This window comes from Mauremys reevesii, linkage group 7 (genome assembly GCF_016161935.1).
Source record: "Mauremys reevesii isolate NIE-2019 linkage group 7, ASM1616193v1, whole genome shotgun sequence".
Classification (NCBI taxonomy): Eukaryota; Metazoa; Chordata; order Testudines; family Geoemydidae; genus Mauremys; species Mauremys reevesii.
The window spans coordinates 16,682,441-16,706,441 of NC_052629.1; the positions used below are offsets into that span (position 1 = coordinate 16,682,441).

Below are 24,001 nucleotides of genomic sequence, written 5' to 3' on the forward strand. Positions count from 1 at the left end.
CTGGGGCAGCTCAAATCAGGCCCGTCCAGAGGATTCAGGGGGCCTGGGGCAAAGCAATTTCGGGGCCCCTTCCATAAAAAAAATTGTAATACTATAGAATACTATATTCTCGTCGGGGCCCCTGCGGGGCCTGGGGCAAATTGCCTCACTTGCCCCCCTGGGCAGCCCTGGCTCAAATAGGGGTTCCTCTATTTGCTTTTTATCAAGGCTAGGAGTTGATCACAGCAGTCGCGGATTCTGGGATTTTTACATAACCTATATGATTTCAGCCCCGTCTGTCAGTGTTTGGGGGAGGGGGCAGAGGGTGGCAAAATATTCCTGTTTATGGCCCCCTGTAGGCCAGCGCCACCTCTGCCAAAGCCCCTGCTCAGGCCGTGCCGGGCACTGTGCAAGCACAGACTTGAGGAGGCAGCCCCCAGAGACCAGGCGGGGCTGTTCCCCCGACCCCATGACTAAGAAGTTACGAGTGTGGGAAAGGCGTTCAGCCCTTCCCCCCGGCCCTGGCAGCCTGGGGAGGGCAGCGCTGAGGGCGGGCGGGCGCTCAGCACAACGCGCATTGCCCCTGAGTGACTCAAGCCGCCTCTCTCCGCCCAGCCGCCGCAACCAAGTTCTGCTCGACGCAACCAGAAGTTTCCAGCCGAGCCGGCCAGTTGCTCCGTCTCTCCACCTCCTTCTCCTCCCCCCTTGAGCTCCTCCTCCGCCTGGCCCCTTTGCGGCTATTTCCAGACACTTCCACCCCCGTCGCTGCCCCCTCCCTCCGCCCATTGATTGATAAAGGTGCCGGCCTGGCCGGCTTCCCGGCTTGACTCCACAGTGCCTGGCAGGGCGGCCGCAGCATGAGCACCGCCGCTCACTCGCCCGTGGGGCAGATGGAGGGCAGCGCCGAGCGAGAGCCCCTGCCGCCGGGATGGGAGGTGAAGATCGACCCGCAGACCGGCTGGCCCTTCTTTGTGGATCACAACAGCCGCACCACCACCTGGAGCGACCCGCGGCTGCTGGCGGAGCCGCACAAGGTGACCGCTGGGGAGCCACGGTGGGGCGGCGGTGGGAACTTGGTGGTGAAGGGCCCGGAGCTTGCTCCCTGCGCAGCGCCGAGCACGGCAGAGGGCAGAGCAGGGCCGGGGGCGGGGCGGGGCGGGGGGGGCGAAGGGACGGGCTGCGGAGCCTCCCCATGGTACGGGGCCATTGCGGGGAGGGGGGCAGCCTCCCCCTCTCGGTACAATTGCGGGGGGCGGGGAGGCGCAGCCGGGCTTCCCTCGGTACATTGTAAAGGGAGGGGGGGCAACAGGCCTTCCCCTCCGTACATGAAATGGGGGGGCAGACGTCCCTCCCCTCCCTACATGGCAAAAGCGGGTGGGGAGCTCGGCCAGCTGGCCCTCCCCTGGGTACGTGCTAATTTCGGGGGACATCGAGGGGCAGTGGCAGAGCCGCCTGCCCTCTCCTCAGTACATGGTAGTGCAGTGGGGGTGAGGGGCAGTGGCAGGGCCATCTGCCCTCTTCTCTCCTCAGTACATGGCAATGCAGTGAGGCCAGGAGCTGCCTTTTGTCTCTGACGCACTGCAGTCCTTTTTTTGTGCATTAAATCATTTGATACCTTAGCCCTGTAATGTTTATTTAAAGTTGGTTAAGTCCACCCAGCCTGCCTGGGGAGACACAAACTCTGATTTATTTTTCAGATGTGTATAGCTTAAACAATGAACATCACTTAAAAAAAAACCTTCCTCATCAAGGGGTTTTTTTCCTTACTCACTGGCTCAGTAATTTTGCGCTCTGGTTTGGTTTTGTTTTAAAGCATGCTTACAGGAAACCCATCTCTCACTCCAAATATGTCCATGTAAAGAGAAGCAGCTGAGAGTTAGAGAGCAGTCATGATTTTTCTAGGTGCCCTCATAAGTGGATCTTTAAAGTAAACCTGTCTTAGTTTAAAAAAATGCTGAATTTATAGTCTCCCTACATTTAATCAGAATTAGTGTTTTTTGTTAGATTTAGGCAATAACCAGGAGAGACGGAGCTGGAAACCCTGTAGATAAACTAGGACGTTTTTAAGAGCCTGGTGGAAAATAGAGTTTGTCAGATGTTTGTTTACTTTGTTTTTAAGTTCTGACATGCTAAACTTTGTCCCTGCCTTCATTTATGACACCATATTACTGATGATCATAAAACATTACTGTCATAGGACTAACATAGGGCCCAATTCTGCTATCCTTAGACATTGAGTTCCAGAATTAGGCCTACATAGACCAGGGCTGTACAGAACTCTGCAGCACATCAGAGGAAAGTATCAGAGGGGTAGCCGTGTTAGTCTGGATCTGTAACAGCAGCAAAGAGTCCTGTGGCACCTTATAGACTAACAGATGTTATGGAGCATGAGCTTTCATGGGTGAATACTCACTTCGTGGGATGCATGTCATGACAAAAGACATGCATCCCACGAAGTGGGTATTCACTCACGAAAGCTCATGCTCTAAAACGTCTGTTAGTCTATCAGAGGAAAGAAAGCTCCCAATAAAATATGGAAGGTGCTGTTCAGGCCAGTGCTGAAAGAAGTTTGGTTGGGCTCTATGTTACTGTATATTGAACTGGTAGTCTGAACTCGATTGCTTCAGCTGTGAGGGAAGGTTCCTGACACTTCAGAAATCAGCTAAAACTTTCAACTGTTGCCTTAAAAATGGTGCAGTGCTGGTGTTCCGAAGCTTTAAAGGTAGCAAGTTATTGTAGAGCACCAAAGCAGTTAGATCATCAGGACAACATTCAGTTCAAACTAACCCTGCAGGTAACTATTGTTTCACCATTTTATCAGCACACTGGGAAGACTTAGGGCCTTGTTAGTGACAGTATTGTTGTCTGTGTTGATATATAAGCAGAAGCCCCCTGTAACAACATTTATTTGTTTTTGAATTATATTTGAAATACATGTAAAATAGACAATTCTGTAGAGGTCTGGAATGCATTTTTATAAACCAGCCCATGGAAAGTGATTTTTGTTGTTTTTTTGGGCTAATAACCATTTTGTGTGCAATCTGACACTTGTAACGTTATTCATTAATGTAAATATTGGAGCATCAAACACTAAATGTAACAGGGAATACTCTTCTTAAATTCCTCAGTTTTAGAATGATGATTAAATAAAATTTGTTATTACTCAGTTTGTGAATGCAGGTCACAACTGAGAACTCAAGAGTACAAGCAATACAGTACTTATGGGAAGCCAGAGGGACTGATTTTTTCCTCTCACACTGGTGTGAATCAGGAGTAACTCCACAGAAGTCAATGGAATTACATGGGTATAGAGCCAGTGTGAAAGGAGATTGTCTGTCTGTATTTAATCCAGATTTTTACACAACAATTTTTCATTTGTCTTCATTTTTGTAAATGATCTCAAATTCTTTGATGGGCACTGTTTAACCTAATGACAAAGTAAATTATCAGGAGGTAGCCGTGTTAGTCTGTATCCACAAAAACAAGAAGTCTGGTGGCACCTTAAAGACTAACAGATTTATTTGGGCATAAGCTTTTGTGGGTAAAAAACCTCACTTCTTCAGATGCAGTAAATTATGTAATTTTGGTACTGTTGTGAAAATCTCAGAAAAATGTAAATCGGTCAGTATTAAATAAATACTATATAAACAGCTTTAGTTCATCTTCAGACAGATTGTCTGCATAGAGTAATGTGGTCCCAGTCAGGATTGACACTACTATAAACAAATAATATTGATAGATGTTTTGTATAACCATAACACTTTCTTGAAGAATAAAGAGTGCAATTTTTGAATGACCTCTGTTATAAATTTGCCATCTCTTGGGAAATTAACATGCCTCCTCTTACTTGTTTAAGGTAAAAAGTCAGATTTAAGCTGCTTTTGATAATCATGTGAAAACAGGAAAATTTTGAATTACCGGTATAGTGGATCAGAGTTCTTCCTTTGTGATTGAAACAAAATAAATTCCAACCTTATCTGATGTGAAATCTGTAGTAATGGAAAGTAACTCCCTAAAGCCTGGCAGGAAAGGATTATCTTACAAATCAGTTTGGAAGTAGTTTTGGGGGGAAATGTACAAGCTTCTATATAAAAAGAAGAAACAATTGTACCTACCTTTGAAGAGATATTATGAAATAAATTTTCCTAATAGGAAAACTTGGAAAATACTCTCAAAACAGGCATTTACATGCTTTAGAACTTCTTATCGAGGTCAAGGTTAATGCTTCCTGAGAAGGAAAGGAAAATTGTTGATTTAATGCTCTATTCTGATTGATTTCAGTACAAGTTTTGCATGAATGGCCCTTAGAGTTTGGGCCTGAATTTAGAATTACCTATTCAAATTAGGGGGCAGATTCTGGCACCTTCACTCTGGTTTAAGTAGCATTATGTTTCACTAGTAGTCCTATTGACTTCACTGGAACTATTTGTGGAGTGAGGTCATAAAGGTTTTAAATTCTGGCCCTCAGAGATATTGTGTGTCCCTAAATAAGAATTCTGAGCTGTCAAATTTGCTATTTAGTTGGCATAATTTAACAAAGAGAACAAATAATTAATCTCTGGCTTTCACATTCAACTGTAAATACAAAAATATTTCTGGAGGGGCATTAATTAATGATTCTTGTGCTCATGAATGACTGAGATCAGGTTTTGTATGCAGGCAGGAGGAGGAATACTTTCAAACAACTTCCTTGTTTTCTCCCTCATTTACGTAGTACAGTTCAACTAGAAGAACAAGTTTTGTTTTGCTCTCAAGGATGAGTTGAGGAGTATAAGAGCTGAAATGTTCATTCTTTACCCTGCTACACTTGGATAATTCAAAAGAGACAAAATGTTTTCTGAGATTTCAGTGATGCCCTGTTCTTTTGGAAAGCTCATAAAGGCAGACAGTGAAACCGCTGACTGTGGATCACCCCGATATTGGTGTTAAAACATCAGTTTAAAATTATCCTCATCCTCTTGATAATTCATCCCTTTGAGTGACCTGTGCAGTGAAATTAATTTAAAGGACTACAGCAGTGAAATGGAACACAAAGTGTGAAGTGATTTTCTAGCTAACTGAATAACAACTTTCGGGAGACCATTAGTGATAATGAAGCCCCCTTATTTCTGTCATGTTGGGCATGATTCTCCTTTCATTTATTCTGGTTTTACACTGGTCTTACTTCATTGATTTCAATGGAGTACTGGACCTATTGTCCCTTAAACCCCTAATCCAAGCCCCATTTAAGTCAGCTGAATCAGGCCCTCAATTACCAGTTAACTGTGGAGTACAATACACGGCAGCAACCACGTGAAGATGTTCTGGTTATTTTCATTATGTACTGTTGCCCTCTTCCCCCACATGTATGAAGAAGAGACAATATGTTTATGCAGTTTATTAGGTTTTGTGGGAGGAGTGGTGGTTGTAGGTAAGTTTCTCAACTTTAACAGTTTATGGCCCAGTTATTTGTATGGAATCATGGAATTTGTATGGAATGGAATGTCAAAATGGATTCGGGACATTGTCCGGAGATCAAGGAATATAAAATCTCCAACTAGACTGAAGTGAACAGAAGTAATGTTTTTGGTAATGACTGAAGAGCATTTAGAGTATTAAGACAAGTTCTTTAATAGTTATTTTCTCCCAGGATACTAACTTCTAATTTATTGAGTGACTTGCTGGTACTTTCAATAGTGTGGACCACATAACTTATTACATTTCTTCTAGAGAAGTGTTTTCCAACAAATGCCATTGCTTTTCCTTTAGTTTCTTTGTTATAACCATCTTCCCTTGGGCATGTATGTCATTTGTTTTTCTGAGTAATTGATGTCAACTCAGCATGGCTTTTGCCAAGATTATTTGAAATGGTGGGTCAGTTTACTAAGTTGTTCAGTGGGACTTGGAGCCCCTGAACTTTTGAAAATGGAAATGGACCAGATTTAGCTGGGGAGGATGGTTTCAGGGAAGGGCTTGAATCCTTTCAGGAAAGGGAACACAGAGACAAGGCGTAAATAATGCCTCCACTCCTATATATTCTTTTTACATGGACTACTCCCCTTTGATGTTTATTTTAACTAAAGATGGGTCACACGTGTTAACAGGGGAGATACATTCACTGAACAGATGTGAGGGTCATCAGTGGCTGAGAGGCATAGTAGGTTGGGGATTGTGGCTACCTTTCACAGCTAGACGCCTGTCACTTTTATGGCAGATGCCATTCAGTGCAACACTTCTGAAAGTGGCCCTTCTAGCAAAGATCTCACATCACTGGACAATGCTGATTGACTTGAAATGATGCAAATAAACTGTCTGCATTGCTTAGAAAGTCCGACAGGTGTGTGCAGATATCCCCCAGGTGCTCGAATTACCAAAGTTTCCCACCCCACCACTATAATTAATTTCTGATTGTATTTACCTTTTTCCCTTCACTTCCTGTTCAAACTCCAATCTTGGTTCACTATACCCACACATGGGTGGTTTTTTTTTTTTAAAAAATGCTCAGCATTGAACTAACACTTTTCCCATTCAAGTCAATGGTAAAATTCCCACTGACTAAAATAAGAAAATAATTTGGCCGGTAGTAAACAGTTTTGAAAATCCCACCCACTGGTTCTGCTTCTCTGTTACCTTGCACCTCATACCATCTCTTACTCCAGTCAAGGTAAATGCACAGTAATTGTAAAATGCTACCAAATTTTATTTTGCAAGCGTTTTACACTAAGTTTGCACTGGTGTGAGTGACTACACAAGGCAGTGGAGAATTAGGGCAGTGAAGATACACAGATTCACACCCTCCAAGGGTATAGAAGCTGTATTTTTTTGAAATCCCTAAATTATACATTTTGGAACTTGGTTAGTAGTGATATACCCTCTTATCTCCAGGTGTAGAAAGATCTGTGCCAGTGTTCCTCCTAGTGAGGAGTCTTGTCCTTAACACCTACAACTGATACACAAACATCACTGTTCATTATGCCTATGTGATAAACAGCATTGTATTTGATTAGACAATAGTAAACCAGGTGTAGAAAAGTTTGGGCTGGAAGGGATCTTGTGAGAATAATTAGTCTATCCCCTCACTCTGAGGCAGGACCGAGTATACCTAGACTGTTCCTGACATTCCTATGTTTCTTACAAACATAGATACCTATCGGAAATGAGTTTTGATGGACTAACAGTACCATTCTTCTATGTTATGAACCCCATCTTCACTCCTCTTCTGTGGCATCAGTACTACATTCTTGCCGTTTTTACCCCAAATTACACCTCCTGATTCTGCTTCCAAAGAAAATATAAAAATAAAAGGGGCTACAAGCCCGAGAGATGTCTAAAGAGAGGCTTTTTTTTTCAACTGGTGCTAGGGAAATCTTATCAGTAAATAGGGTGTGGCATAACAAGTGTTTTTACAGTGCGGAAAAATAATCTGTGTGGATGAAATGCTATTTTAGGAAGTGATTCCAGAGGACAACCCTATGCACAATTAAATCAAGATGAAAATTCAGGCAGTAGCGATGTCCTGTGACGTGAATGACTGACTGGTCACTTGTTCGCTATTTGCTTTCCTTTCATGAGTGGCAGCATGTTGCTGCTTCGTGAGATTCATACCGTCACTTGTGCTCTGAGTTCATGGGACACAGCCAGTATTTGGAGCACAGAAAACAGACTGGCCACCTGCTTCTTAGGGAAAATCACGTAATGAACAGAAGTAGCTTGGTAGAGCACGTTGTCATTCTTATGATCTTTGGCAAGAAAATTCCTGTTGGCAGAGTCTTAGGGGGCTTTACTTCAAATTTATCCCCCTCTCTCTCTTTGTGGATGTCATTGTTTTCCCAGAACATGTTCAATTCAGCCCAACTGACGCGGGCCAACTTCCACTTATGGACATAAAGGGCAAGTGGCTGCATGTTCTGTGGAAGGCCAGGGTGTGATAGCCTAAGAGGAATCTGCTTGGTGAGCAAGAAAATTATAGCTCTAATTCCTAAAACAAGCTTAGGTCATTCCTACAGCCTAGTTGTGACTTTACAGCTAGAAGCAGGGATCTCTACTCTTGAACTACATAGCACTTACTCGTGGTTAGATTGTTCCTCACTTTTTTTTGATCCACATCAGCATATTGTCACTATCCATCAGGTAGACTCTACATGAATGGAATACTTACAAGGTATATATTAACTACTTTGGTTAACAGAAAAACAAACCATAAGCCGTATTTGCCTGCATGTGTGAAAGGCATGAAATAAAACCCCAGCATTAAACAAATAAAACATCAGAGCAAGCAGCCTGTTTTATAAATAATTATGTGACTGATTTGATGCCTTATTAAGGCAAATTCATGAGACTAAACACGTTCATGAGTTATCCTATCTTTCTTCAGTCATTAGCTAATGATGCCTCACTCGGTATATATGAACACTGACTGTAAGTGAGTGAGAGAATATGAAAATCCTGAGTAGGTGAACTTCTGAATTACAGCAGTAGAAGCAGTATGCGCCAGTGGATTGAGCATCGGACTGGGACCTAGGAGATGGTAATTCTGCCCTTAAGTGGCTATATGACCTTGGTGAAGTCAACTAACCTCTCTGCCCCTCTTACCCACCTTTTTAAAATGCTTTGAGAACTATGAATAAAAAGCACTCTGTAAATACTTCTTATTAATCCATGGAAAGATAGCATCGCTGAGGAAACTGGTTAGATTAAAGCTTTTAATTAATATTTTAAGTAAATTACGGTTGACCAGTAGTGCCTAAACTTTTGCTTCGAAAGGGCTGGCCCAGGCCCCGCCACACCCCCTATGGTGGCACACGCCAAAGTTTGGTAAACATTGGGGTAGACAGTCTGGGGTGTACTGATTTCTACTTTTAATAAAGACTCTTAACACTGATGAGTTAGCTAGCTAGATCAATTGTTATACAATTTGGGGGGGGGCGGGTATTGGTTTGCCTATAACTTAATTCCAAGAGGGCAAGCAGTCAGGATTTTTTTGAGTTGCAGCCACTTCCTATAAGGTAAAAATAGTCTCATGTAAATGGAACTGGTGCAGCCTCCTTAGTTCAGAATATGAGCTACTATTTTCATCATATAATGACACTTCTGTTTGAAAGTGGAATAGATCTATGTACAAAGAATACTAGGTTACTAAAATGTCACAATCAATTTTGGCAGGCACTTTTCAGTTTATTTTATATCGTTCTCCTGACCTGTGGGACTCCTTGCTCCCTGAAAACATGGGACCAGATCCTGCAACTCTCACTCAGTGAAATATAGCTTAATCCTGCGTTCATGGGCTTCAGTGGGTGCAGAGTCAAATCCGTAGTCTCCCTGAAGCCAGTGGCGAGGGTTACCAGAGTGGATTCGAGGTCTGCAACATAACTTAAAACTTTCTCCTTTGGTGACCCTATAAGAGAAATCCCAGTGGTTTCTGTGAACGTTCATATAACACAGACACATACAGTACATACATTTCCCCTTAGTGCCTATCTGTTTCAACCTCTCTGTAAGAGCTATGGAAAAGCTAAGTATTATAATTAATATGTAAGTCTTAGAGGACCTCTCTTCTTCAGAACACAGCTTAAGAAAATGTTACTGGCCATGTGTTCTGCAAGAAGCAAAAATGTTGCTTTTCAACTTTTTTCCTGTAGATCCTTGTAGCATTGTACATTTTGGAGTTCAGTCCTACTCTTCTTACTCATGCAAATTGTTCCCAATTTAAGAGACCTGCTATAATGACATGGGTTATAGTTTGCATCCAGCATATTCTGGAAAATTTCAACATCTGTTGATAGAACAATATGGAAGAGTAAGGAGTGACTGAAAGCTCAGGCATGACCTCAGGATTTGACTAATTATGATAATTTTGGCCTCTGAGGAATGCTCTGAGGAAGCAGCTCGATGTGTTGGCCTTACCTCATCCTCCACGCCAGGAAGAGAGTGCTGGTGTTTAGAGGCTGTCGTCATAAGGATTCTTTCCCTTCCATCATGCCCTGCTTGCTGAGGGAACTCATTTAAAAGCTGGGAGTAAGGCCATGGCTACACTTGCAAATTTGCAGCGCTGCAGCAGGGTGTGAAAACACACCCTCTCCAGCGCTGCAAATTGCGACGCTGCAAAGCGCCAGTGTGGTCAAAGCCCCAGCGCTGGGAGCGTGGCTCCCAGCACTGTACGTTATTCCCCACAGGGAGGTGGAGTACGGACAGCGCTGGGAGAGCTCTCTCCCAGCGCTGGCACTTTGACTACACTTAGCGCTTCAAAGTGCTTTGAAGTGCAAGTGTAGCCATAGCCTAAGATTGAGAATCTTGATGTAACTTCTGACCATACCCTCCCCATCAGAAGCCAAGAGTAGGATGCGGTGGCATGAAGCATTTGTGCTGGCTGCACTTTTATTTATCCTGGTGATGACCTCACAACAGCAGCATATGCCCTCTTCGCCAAGAGGTGTGATAATTGTAATTGCCCTTTAGCAGAGCTACCAGCACTATGCATCTCTTTCACTTGCAGCTTGTTTGAAATGCGGCAGCACATTTTCCTTGCTGGTTAGTGCAAGCATAATATGATCATGATTGCTCAATGTTCTTTAATGTGGTTGCCTATAAAGTGGTGGATTGACTCTAAATTGTCACTGTTGATTTTAAAGCCATTTATGATGTAGGCTAGATTTAAAATCTCTGAACCACTTTCTGAAGGATTTCTGCGTTCACATTTCACCTGCTTTTCAGGTCCCTCCCATCACATATAAGTCAACAGATGGTCAGCTTTATCCTATGCCTTTAAGACCACTGTTGGACCTTACTTTTTAACCTTCCCTTTTATTCATTTATCTTGAACTCCTCTCTTTTCAGTTTTCAGATGATTTTTTTTGAAATTATAATATTCATTTCTTTTAAAGTACTAAATGTTAATCTGCCCATCCACTACTGGGGATGGGGACTTTATCAATATTATTATTAAAAATAGTTGCATACTCTGTGGCACATTTTACCTTTGTAGCAGGGGGATGAGAGAGTGATTCCTTTTAGTCCATTATGCAGCATTGGTGCATACGACTTGGATTTCTGCTTGCTTTATTTGAACCAGGAGGGTCATGGACTAAGTTTTTTATCTAATTGTATTTTGTTTAATCATTTCTTTTTATACATGTGTCTTGAATATGGACTCTGGCATGTGTAAACATCCGTGTTCAGACATTGTTTATTGTAAGGCAAATAGCACATAAGAACTGAATATAAAAAGTACTGACAAGCATGACTTCTTCCTAAGCTGAACCCTGAGACTGAACATCCTATGCTGACGGGAGGGTTGTTTCTCACATCAGTGTAGGTAATCCAGCTCCCTAAGAGGTGGTAGCTAGCTTAACAGAAGAATTCTTCCATTGACCAATCACTGTCTAAACTGGGGGTTAGGTCAGCATAGTTACATGTCTCAGGCATGTGGATTTTTCATACCCCTGAGAGATGTAGCTATGCAATGGAAGTTTCCAGTGTGGACCAGCCAGGTGTCACCGACTAGTAAACTTAAATTAGTATAAATTAAATGCTAAAAAGAATAATCAGGCTTATAAAAAATAGTTGTAATTGGATGACCTTCCTTATGTTTGTTGTGATCTATGTAATTCATAATTCATGCTACTTCTGGAGGCAGACGGGAACAGAGAATTTTGTTGCTTTTGTGGGAGGTGCTCAGATATTAGTGTTGAAGGCCATATAAATACCTTCATAGATAGATAGATATACATACATACATATACCTAGCTACAGTTTTTGTAATTGACCATGAAGAGAATTTGAGTACAGGGACTAACTACATTTGTAATTTTCCACGGGATGTACTTATATTTATTTACAGCTGTAAATATAATGAGATTACAGGGGTACAGTTCATGCTGTTCTGTTTAAGGTGGTGTCAATGTTTCCATTATAAACCCTATTTTCAGGGTTTATAAGCGTGCTATAAAATTTTACTCCAGGCAAATCTTGGCATTTTAAAAAAAACCACACAAACACGCCTCTCAGCCTCTTTGTTGTTAGGCTAGTTGTTTTGCATTTCCAACCAAGGTCTGAGCTATGGAGGCAGGATTTGTCAGATAGCTGAGATGGTTCACAAATTTAGGCAGTCTAAAGGGCCTGAAAATAAAATTTATAGGGCCCTAACATGATCATCTAGGTTGAGATAAATGCTATGGAGGGTGGTAGTGGTAGAGGAAACCTTTACAAGAATTCACCTCATTCCAGATTGCTCTGCTGGGGGTTGAAATTGAGGTTGCAAGGCTCACACCCAAACCTAGCAGACTTCTGAGATTCCAAGGAAGATTTTGCCTCTGTACCGTCCCCTAGCAGCTTCCTGATAGGGTGTCTCAATTGGAGCCTTGCCAACAGGGACTGCCCTGCCATAGATATTCCATGGGAAAGATCCAATGCAGCTTAAGAAAGCATCTTGTTTGGGGTCCTCCTGGCTTACCCAGGCTCTAACCTCTCCATAGCAGTGATCTCATACCCTGTGGGTCATCTTCTACAAGGCTCACAGGAGGAGAGGACAATACCACAGAGGTGGACAAACCTCCCTTCCACGCTAGAGTGGGGAGATCTGCACGAGTCATCCCAGCTGGGTAGTATAATTCAGGCAGATATATCTAGCTACCCATAGATCTCTCTATGGCAGCGGTTCTCAAACTGTGGGTCAGGACCCCATTAAAATGGGGTTGCCAGGGCTGGCTTAGACTTACTGGGGCCCAGGGCTGAAGCTGAAGCCTGATCCCTACTGTCTGGAGCCAAAGCTGAAGCCCGGGATTGAAGCCAAAGCCCAAGGGCCTCAGCCCTGGGTAGTGGAGCTCAGGTTACAGGCTCCCTGCCTGGGGCTGAAGCCCATGGTCTTTGCCCCTTCCCCTCCCCCCCTCCCCCCCCGGCGCAGTGGGGCTCAGGCTTCAGTTCCCCCTCCCAGGATCGTTTAGTAATTTTTGTTGTCAGAAGGGGGTCACAGTCCAATGAAGTTTGAGAAGCCCAGCTCTATGGTAAGGGAAGTTTCCAGTAGGATTGCGTGGAGCAGCTGCTGTAAACTAGGCTGAGTCATTAGATTCCATGCCTGATCAGCAAGGTGTTTCTTCTGAGCACTGAATCATCTATTTTCCCGACTACTAGGCAGCATGGTTGGCTTCACTCACTTGGCAGAAATTCTGCTTTGCACATGGCTTCAGTTGCCACTTGCTGACTGTTCTTGATTTTTCAGGTAAATCAGTTTGCCGACATAAGCGTATGTCCCTCCAGTGCCTAGAGGGGAATTGCTGCCAGTAGCACTAGGAACATACTGTGTTGATCTAGATTTATATTTGCAGGGGTAAATACATTGATACAGCAGGGAGGGTGAATTGGTGAAGAGGACTTAGTTGTTTGTACTAAGAGTCCAGCAGCCCCAAGACCATCCATATGCAGGTGCTGATTCTGTTCTTGCGTCTGTTTAATTCTGAAATAATAAATAGTTACACTAATATAAAACCATTGTGAGATCAGAATCAGACCCATAGTCTTTAATTGTATGCAGAAGCTAACTTAAAATTTATTTTTCTCTGAGAACTTTCTGGGCCTGGTTTTCCTTTCTGACTTCAGTGGAGTTTGTCTTAATTTACACCAGTGAAAGAAAATTCAGGCTCTCTAACTCGAGCCATTCCCTTCTGGAAGCACTTCATATATATGGTCTCATTAACTTTGTTAAAATAATAGAATTTAATTTTATAGCTTGCTGAGTTTCTCAATATTCTTTGTTTTAAGGAGGCACTGGCATATGGGAGGTTCACTCAGTATCTGATTGGAAAATAATTAATTTTCATTTAGTGAATTGGTCTGCTTACAGACGACTCTGCTACATAACCGAGTAATTTTTCTGGTTACAACAACACTTAATACTACGATAGAAATCCTATTATGTCCTCTTATTAAACTCTCCCTTTACTGAATAACGACACTACCCTCTGTGTGGTAGAGTGCTTGTTATATGATCTTACTCAAATACATCTGGAACTTGGCCCTTAGGAGGGCCTCAAAATAGAATGACAGTTGCAGGAAGAACTTTATTAGAGGACTTATGAGGGAGCTTGGTACAAACCACTTCCATCTTATGCAGAGTATTAGTATAAGCATAATCCAGCACCACGTAGACTTATCTTCCATTCCCTTTGTTAGATTTCCTTTTGGTATCCTCCCTTTATTACCCTCTTCTTTTGTTATTCTCCCCTTAGCAGCTATTACAACTGAATCACATTTAGCTGAAAGCAGATACAGTATCCAGCATCAAGAACACTCTTTTAATAGCCAGTGGAAGGAACAATACTGACGAACATTGCTTTTCTGATAATCTCCTGTTTTCTTGAGAATTTCTTTGTCTATAAATGGGCTTGATTCGAAAAGTTGCTGAGGGATTTCTTTCTGATCTCGCACTGCTGTAAATCAGACATGTCTCCACTAAAGTCAGTGGAGTTACACTAGTATAAAGCTTCTTCTGTGTGTCAGATCAGAACTGCAATTATGAAATGGGAAAAATTGGATATGTTTAAGCTTAAAGTTGCTGTCTATCAGAAGTGAAAACTTAAAAATATCCCTAGACAAATAATTTATTCATCTTTTTTTTCCCTACTGCACACAATTCTGAATGATTAGAAGCTGTAGTTAACCTCTGCATTAGAATGTGATACCAGTTGCTCATGCAAAGGAATTTACTAGAAATAAAGGAAGTTTTAAAGTTCTGACATACAGTTCCTTCATTGCTTTGAAGATGGAAGTTTAAGATTACTTGTTCTTATGAGTTGCATTGGTCCTGACTTCTAAACTTTTCCCATGTGGTGTTTTTAATTTTTAGGAGGGCCAGTCATCAGCAAATGGTCCTTCTCGGGATACTCCAAGGCCGCCACAAGTAAGAGAAGGAAGCATGGGATATCCTCAACTTCGTGCTGGCTACATCGCTATTCCAGTTATGCATGAAGGTGCTGAGAACAGACAGCAGCACCCGTATTACTCTGTTCATCAGCCTGGCATGCAACGATACAAAGCAGAAACTGTTCCCACCACAAAGCGGGCAGAGTCACCTTTAAGGGGGCCCTATGCCCACTCGGACTCCCCTGCTAGAGGACCAGCTGAAGCTGCTCAGACAGATAAACAATGTGGACAGACAACAGCAGCTGCAACAGCCCAAACTCCAGCCTCACATGGGCCTGAGGTAACTTGTCAGTAGTGCTGGGGTGTGTTTTGCATTACTCTTCAACATTTGTGACCTAGAATGGCATTACAGCTGCCAAAGTCCAAAATTACCATAGAATTACATTTCTCCCTCTTCCCCCCCCCCCCAATACTTTCAAAGTATTAATACAAACTCAAAAATGCACTTTTTAATGGTTCTGCAAACAGTCACTTCACTGTAAATGCTTTACATTTTATCTAGCATCACAGTGTCTCACTCACAAATGACTGTGCAGAAAGAATTGCACATAGATTGATTCTGTCTCTTGTCTCAGAAACAGAGGCACATAAAGCCCGATTCTCCTCTCACACTGGTTGACTTAATGGAGTTATTCCTGATTTGCACCAATGTAAATGAGAGCAGAACTGAGCCTACGGTGTCCTGTGACATAACTGTGAAACAATGTAAGTGAAAATGCTAAAAACAAACCAAACCAGATAAAAAATAAAGGCTGCTATTGTTTCATTGTTAATAAATGAGACCATTTTACAATCCACCAAACTGCACTAATTGCAGCTGAATGTTTTTAAAGTGCATATTATTTTTAAATGTATATATCACTTGAATTTATTTTAAAAAAAGCTTTAAAGATGAACTGAAATATTTTTTCTGCCCAGGCCCTTTACTAATTTGTTACTATATATTCATAATCAAAGCATGTTCATAAAAAAGATTCTGCTTGCTTTGTATCTCCGAAGTACCAGGCCTTGGTTTCCTATTTTCTCTGGAGAGCTAGAGTTGAGATAATAGCCTCACAACAGATTGAAATCTGAGTTTGTGTTTTCCCAGCCCTGAGTTGAGTGGGGAGTGAATGTTGAATTTGAGCCATATGACAGCTTTTAACTGAGGTTTTTATGCAAATAGTGGCAGGATTCACTCTTAATAGGATTGGCCCATACACCACATGATTTTAAAAATCTGTGTTTTGTCCCTGAAGCCCAGGGTGGCACATGATAGAATAATGAACCAGCTACTGGGTTTTGGGGTTTTTGTTTTTTATTTTTTGTTCAGTGTGGCCAGGACCCCTAAGCCATATTTGTGTAACCACTTTGGCCAGTCTTCTTTCCTCTCAGTACTTTGTGCAAAAGAACTTCCAAAAGTATATTGCCCCATGTAATGTTGATGCCACTCAAAGCACTTTGGGTCAGCTGTCCAGATTCTCAGAATTCCTTGATACAAACAGTAGTTGTTCGGGATACACAAAAACATTGTGGCCACAAACTAAAGTGGGTTACCTGTAACAAGATAATGCAACTGTGCCTTTAAGTATGATGTCTCCAAGGCCTTATTTTCCTAAAATATGCAGCTCTACGGATAGTACCAATGGTGGAAGTGCTGGTAAACAAGGTGCCACCAGCATTTTAACTGTCATGTTACTTAGACTCATTCTGAGCAGTGTTCAGACAACAGTGCGTTATAATGCTAAGAGCACATTAGTATTGCTACCACCAGTGGAGCTGCACCACTGGGAAATTAAGAAAGTCATTCTAGCATTCACACCCTATCCTAACAAGATACAAAACCACAGGAAGAAGTCCTAGTGAGGCAAAGGCAACATTGTTTATGTGACTGTGGGTTTGTTCCCCCCCCCCCTTCCTTTGCTTAATTTTTTGCCCCACATCTAACCAGTTTTAATCAGACTATCTGAAACTTTGTTCTTGTTTAATGTCCCCTCCCTCCTCAGGGAATGCTGCAGCTCAGGTTTCACCTATTACAGTGATGCTTTCTCACTAGTTCTGCGGTTGTCCAGCAGGTCCCCTAGCAAAAAACAGGGGAACCAAATCCTGATGTGCAAACAGATGACACCACTACGCCCCACTGTCTCTCCCCATTTTTGGGGGGGCGGGAACAAATGTTGAGGCTGCCTTTCAACATATTAATAAAATAAAAATGTGACACAATTAACACTAATAATCTTGTTTTTACAGCAACCTCAGTCTCCTACAACTTCTGACTCACAGTCAGGTTCCCCTCAGTCATCAGGTAGACCCAGTGCAGGAAGCCATCAGGTCCGTCGAGGTTATATTCCAATTCCTGTGATCCATGAGGAAAAAGGCCTCAGGCAGCCATCACAAGTATACCATCAAGCACAGAAGACACACTACCCTGCCCAGCAAAGTGATTACCATGTCCACCAACCAGTGTATCACAAAATTCAAACTGATGAACGGGAGCCCAAGCCAGCACGGGAGCAGTCCCCATTCAGAATGTCTCAGAAGGGTTCGTCAAGTCGTGAAAGTTCACCAGCCAGAGTTACCACTCAGATACAGTCCCCAGTTCCCATCAGAGTACAGACAGTTGTGGACAGACCCCAGGTATGCAAGATGATCCACAAAATCTGATTTTTCTATAGTAATTGTGCTTTGTGTTAAATATTTAAGTTAAAGATCTGGATTATGCTAATAAGCACATAGAATTTCACAAATGTAATTCCAGCATCAGATCCTCAGCCCATGTAAATCCAGTTTACACCAGCTGTGAGGCTCTGGCCTTCAGTATTGTTGTTGACAGTGCCACCATATTACTGAGGCACTATATTCTCATCAAGGCTAGCATTTCACACAATAGGGTGCTAAAATCCTCATTCTCACATGGGAAACTGTCAAAATTAGAGATTAAATGAAAAAGAAAAGTTCAGGAATACTCTAAATCAATTCTGATTGAAACCCAGAACTGGATTCTCTTTTCACTTGTACCCTATGTAAATCTCAGTCAGTGGTGTAAAGGAAGTACATGTTAGAAAAGAATCAGGCCCATGGGCTTTATAATAACAATGCAACTTTGTCACATTCATCATTGATTACAGCAGCAAATCCAGAAAGTAACCATTATTTATCATGATGAAAGGGGATTGGTAAAATCTACTCTACAATCTGTTTCTACATACAGTACTTTCTCACTAAACTTGATTCAGTCAGGGACAAATTGTCCAGTTCTGTAGTTTGTTCAAGATAGTGAAATTCCACCATACAGACAGAATTTTCTATAAGGTAGTATCAGTGTATAGTATCCTAGACAAACTCTAAAATATAATACTATTTAGTGCTTGTCATCCAAAAGATTTCACAACACGTTACATTCACTAATTAACGTCAAGTGGGTATTATAATATCCATTTTACAGATGGATAAACTCGCACAGCAAGACAGGAATAGAAACTAGGAGTGCTGATCAAGATTAGTGCTTACTAGACTACAGTGCTTTTTACATGCTTTTCTGAAGCATAGTCACATGTCAGTCAGAGTGGTGTCTGATTTAGTGAAGGGAAGGACTACATTTTGATTAGATGCATTTCCTGAAAAGAGCTGTATTTGTTTGATTTATAGTCAGCCATTCTGGAACAATACTTGGGGTCAAACTCTGCCCTCAGATACAGTTGCTCACAATATCTGAAGATAGAATTAGGCCACTTGCACTGAATATAATTAACATGCAAAATGTAAAATAATATTAAGCTTCCTACTGAGGCCACAAAGCAAGGACATTTTGAGTCGATATGACTTCAGCATTAAACACAGGTTGACTTATGCTAGGATTTCCATCACTTACATTTGTAAGATAACCCTAAACTTCTCAAAGGTGGGCTTTTCCCATTGAAGTCAAAGGGAACAGAATTAGGTCAACGCTGATCCCTTTTGAAAACCCCACCTAGAACATGAACAAAATAGTTAAGGGGTTGGGGGAATCAAAACCCAGAATTAATGACATGTACTAAGTTTCACTGCTTGCTTATTTTTCTTTCTTTCTTTTTTTTAGGGCCAAACCTTAAGGCACTTAATTAGATTTTATCCAGTCTTTACTCAGGCAAAAATACTGTCCTCAGTGTATCTGAGCTCTGAAAATTGGCCCATTTACTTAGGGACTCTACATCAGTATTTAAGCACCTAACTTTAGGCACCTATATCTGAAATAATTGATCTGAGACTTTCCCAGTGCCACACCATGAATCAGTGAAGGAAAGGGGAAAAGAACTCTGGCTCTTGCGACTCCCAATCCTGTGTCCAGACCACAAAGCCTTGCTACCTTTTGGGTTTTATGGCAATACATTGTAATTTGTTTTGATGCCCTTTTGTCTCATTCTGACAATTCTACCTTTGTAGTGCTATCTCCCTTATAGATACATTGTAACAGGTTTTGCATCTTAATCTCCTGTTGTAAGCACTCCACAGCAGAAACGCTGTCAATAAAATAAGTGTTACCAAAAGGTTAAAGATCTAGGAAGGTTATTTTCAAGTCAAATTAACAGAGACAAGAAAGGGCATAGACTGTTAAAACCTGACAACTCCTGCACTTCCAGAAAATACTATCTCAGGCTGTGGCAACAGTACACACCGATGCAGCTGCGCCACTGTAGCACGGCTAGCGCCTACACTCTAAGCCGATGAGAGAGAGCTCGCCTGTCGACTTACTACTCCAGCCCCTGCAAGGGGTGGTAGCTATTTCGCTGTCCACGCTAGCACTTAGCTCAGTGTAACTTACGTCACTTAGGGGGGGTGGCTTATTCACACCTTGAGTGACACAGCTTATTCCGATGTAAGTGGTAGTGTGCACGTAGCGTCAGTTTGTTAGAAATTAAGAGTGACATTTTGACTATATTGAAGTCAGTGACAAAACGCCCACTGATTTCAGTGGGGTCAGGATTTCAGTCTAAGAGCCCAATCCTGCAACCCTACCTTGCTAGGGCCTCTCATTGAAATCTATTTCAACGTGGGTTCAGCATGAGGAAAGCTTGTAGGACTGGGCCTTAATATCTTCGAACCGGTTCGTATAATAATCTCTAACAACTTTACTTTGAAAGGCAGTCCTTTGAGTAGAATTTTTCAAACAGCAAAATGCAGCAGTCCTCTGAAAGGATAAACTGCATTCAAAGTGTTTTTAAAAGTACAGGAAACTAGATTTTTAGGTAAAATTTGACTAAAACATCTAAAAGCAGGGCACAAGAGAATGGAAGAATTTCAACTTTGCAGATAAAAAGTTTTAATATTGAGACTACATAGAATAAGTCACTGATTCCTCTTGTAAAAATGACAGTATTCTACAGTAGTGTTCTAAATAAAATAGTCAACACTAATCTATGGTAAGGGATTGTAACTTTAGTGTTGTAACTATTCACGGTTTTGCATCATAACTTGATAGAAGCTAGGCAGAGGCATGGCCAGGCAGCTCCGACTGCTGCCTGCACCCAAGGCACTGGCTTCGCAGCTCCCATTGGTTGGGAACCACGGCCAATGGGAGCTGCAGGGGCGGTGCCTGCAGGTAGAGGCAGTGTGCAGAGCTGCCTGGCCATACCTCCGCCTAGGAGCTGAGTGAGGGGGATGTTGCTGTTTTTGAGGAGTCACCCAGGTAAGCACCACCCAGAGCTGCCTCACCCCGTCCTGTGCCACAACTGTCTGCCCCCTCCCACACTCAAACTCTGCTGCTTCTGGGGTGGGGACACGCGGAGGCAGGTAAGGAGCCTGCTGGCCCCGCCAACCCACCCCTCCTCCAGCACCAGTGGGGGTCCTGGGGCGCGTGCTGCCACCCACACCCCTCCCCCGCAGCACCCGGGCTGTCCTCCCCCAGCACCCGCAGGGCCTCCGGACAACCCTCCCCCCCCGTCACAGTCCATGAATTTTTGTTTACTGCCCGTCACCTGTCCATGACTTTTACCAAAAATACCCATGACTAAAACGTAGCCTTAATTATAGTATATGAGCTTACTTATTTCTTGCACCTGAGATCCACCATATTCCTTCCTGCCCTTGGTGCATCCCCCCCAGGCCCTATGCTGAGTTGAGATTAGGGGGTAGATGCATGGCCCAGATCTTGAAGAATGGATAGGGGGACTCTGTGCTGGCCCATTGCAGTCCATGTCTGGGCCCATTGCACCTCCTGAATGATGCAAAGGGGCTGGATCTGAGTAGGAGAACAAATCTCCCAGTGAAAAGACGAAGTTAAAGCTAATGACATTTGGAAATAGTCTTAGGTTGGTAATGGCAATGTTTGCAAATCTGGATTCTACCAGTGCTAGTTGTCTATGAAGAAGTTGGTGTTAATACTAATATTTTAAGCAGCATCTTTCAATTAAGCCTCAGTATGATGGAAAAGATTTGAGACCTAGATTTTTCACAAGGGACTAGGTGCCTGAGTTTTTTTTTGGATACCTGACCTGAGACACCTTAAAAAGGCCTGATTTTTTCGGAGCATTGGTGCTCATCACATTCTGAAAATCAGGCCTGTTTAAGGTGTCTCAAATTGGGCAGCCAAAATCACTAGTCACCTTTGAAAATCTTTTGGCCTGAAAATTGTAATTTTTGTTTACAAATGAAGTAGGATTGTTTTCATGTCTCACAATAATAAACTTTCCTCCTTCTTCAGGCTTCTCAGCAACAAATCCCACCCCAAGAAACACTACATGAAAGCGTACCTGAAAACAAGGCAAGCCCATCAGGAACTGAGATGCCTTCATCTTATATCCCAATTCAAGTCATTCACAAAGAACCAGATTCTAAACCACCACCACAGAAACCTCCACCCACTGCAGAAAAGGTTGATGAAAAGATTCCCTGTCCTGCTAAGAGTGCACCTCCAGAGGAGAGGCTTTCTTCTGAAGAAACTTCACCACAGAAGATGATGGAAGTGGAAGAGACACAGAAGCATCCTGGTGTCTTGAAAGTAGAAGCAATTCTAGAGAATGTTCAGATGCTTGAACAGGCAGTTGAATCTTTCACAGGCAAGAAAAATGACAAAAAATACTTGATGATTGAAGAGTATTTGACCAAAGAGTTGCTAGCCCTAGATTCAGTGGACCCAGAGGGACGTGCAGATGTGCGCCAGGCCAGGAGAGATGGTGTAAGGAAGGTCCAGAATATTTTGGAAAGACTTGAACAGAAAGCAGAAGACGTCCCAGAGGTAGTTCAAGTTTATGGACTTCAGTCAACCTTGATGGAGAATAATAAGCCACCACAGGAAATCATGGAGATTGATCCTGTGGCGGACAAAACCAGGAAAGATACAAGTAACAAAGATGCCAAAGAGCAAACCAAAATGGAAATGCATCAACCTGAAACTAAGGAAGAAGTATTTACCAATCTTGCCAGCACAACAAACACAGTTAATAACCCAACTGAACCATAGCCACATGCTGAACTTTAAAGCTCTCAGACTTTATAACTTGAAGTGTGTTTTAAGTGAATTTTAAGTTGCATGCATTTCAGAAGCTTTTCATCAATTGGTTTTTAAATCAACATAGCAGCTTGGGACACACACTTGCGGGGCAGGGGAGAGACTATACAGAAATTGATGCATTTATCCTATATTCTTACACTTTATAAAGAGACATGTTTCAAGAACGAGTCTTGTTCTTAAGATACTTTTGTGCCAGCTGGATGCAAAAAATGCCTCCGGGTTAACATTGATACGTGTTGTATTTTAATGTTTCTTCTGCAGGTAATTTTTGTAAAATCAAAGCCCTGCCTCACCAGAATACCAAACCCTTCTACAAGTGTAGCCACTCTAGCAAGAATATTTTATTTTTAATGTTCATAAATGGGCACTTTAAGTAAAGATGCATAGAAAGTGTGTAAGAAATTGTAGAGCTATTTATATGTGTGAAGGACTTCAGTGCTATATTTTAAAAGGGAAATAAAATAATATAGAAATCTGACTTAGTCTTTTGGTTTATAAACTAGAAAGCTGAGTATTTGGAAACAATTACTGCCTTCTAAAAATAGATTTTTTTTTTTAATATCGTATTCTGGTTTAGGTAATGTCTGCTTACACCTACTTTCTGATGAGGGCAATGATTTGCCTTTGCCCAACTCCCTCTTTCTGCTGTATTTATCAGCTGCCTGTACTTTTTGTTGTATGAAGACATTAGATTTGCTGCTTGACCTGCTGGTATTAACAGAGTTAGTGCTTTTAGAGTATATTTATATGAAACCTTGCCAAAGCAAATCATGTCACTAACTATACAGTCATCTCCACTACTGAAGTTCACTATCACTCCACACGCTGTATTCACATCCAATTTCTGTAACAGCAAATCAATGGGATCAACAAGAATCCATCTTCTGTTCAGCGAGTTTATTTCAGGGCCAGGTACACACATTGTATCTGGCAAAACAATACAATGCAAACACTTTTCCAAGCAATCAGCTTTCCTTTATAATTTAACAAGGGGCCTAATTATTCTTTCAGCTACAACCATGTGAATGGGAAGTAAATCCACTAAAGGCAGCAGACTCCGACCACTGCAAGTGAGAAGAGATTCAGGCCCAATGAGTTTTCAGATGTCTATTCTCAAACTGTCTATGACTTGTTCTTTCAAATTATAAAATGGACAAGAAATTTTTTTTATAAGATAACATTTTGTATTTACCGTGTGTGAGACCCTCATCTAGTATAAACGATTAGTGTGAAATCAGTTGATCGAAGTTGGAAGGGGATTAGATTGGCAATTGAAATTGTGGCATAAATTAAATCGATTTCAAATCTTGGTTATGAAAGGCTTGTAGCCATTAAGAATTTGGAGTTGTCATTATATAATTTATTCCAACAGAATTATATAGCCTGTAAATTGCAGTAAACAGGTCTCTTAGAAAAATGAAAGCTAAAGTCTATGATCTGACTACTGACTTTTTAATCTATAGGCAGATTGTTGATGTTTGCTTTAGTTTCATTTTGATGATCAACCCCACCACATAAATATGCACAACAATTTGTAACCAGTTGCTATTCTTAGCTTTATGACCAGCACTGTAGTCATTCCGGTAAAAGAGGTGCAAATTAAATTAATCTGCCTGCATAATTCTTGCAGGAACTCACTTCAGTGGCACATCCTCCTGCCGG

The 24,001-nt window shown here is 42.0% G+C and overlaps 2 protein-coding genes and 1 long non-coding RNA gene across 3 annotated transcripts in view; 1 reads left to right on the forward strand and 2 right to left on the reverse strand.

The window, feature by feature from the left end:
* Positions 1-4,193, reverse strand: part of TIAL1 (TIA1 cytotoxic granule associated RNA binding protein like 1) — a 59,153-nt gene extending 54,960 nt beyond the window's left edge. The window contains exon 1 of the mRNA XM_039546844.1: positions 4,095-4,193. The gene's annotated coding sequence lies outside the window, so the exon portion shown is untranslated. The remainder of the gene's footprint in view (positions 1-4,094) is intronic.
* Positions 591-22,817, forward strand: BAG3 (BAG cochaperone 3). Its single transcript, XM_039546841.1, has 4 exons — positions 591-1,013; positions 14,795-15,151; positions 17,101-17,487; positions 21,530-22,817. The coding sequence occupies exons 1-4, from the start codon at positions 837-839 to the stop codon at positions 22,286-22,288; spliced, it is 1,680 nt and encodes a 559-aa protein (XP_039402775.1). The 5' UTR covers positions 591-836; the 3' UTR covers positions 22,289-22,817.
* Positions 14,263-24,001, reverse strand: LOC120409204. Its single transcript, XR_005601196.1, has 3 exons — positions 23,978-24,001; positions 22,938-23,047; positions 14,263-14,455 (listed from the first exon to the last, which is right to left on the reverse strand). It is a non-coding gene; the product is annotated as an uncharacterized LOC120409204 (long non-coding RNA).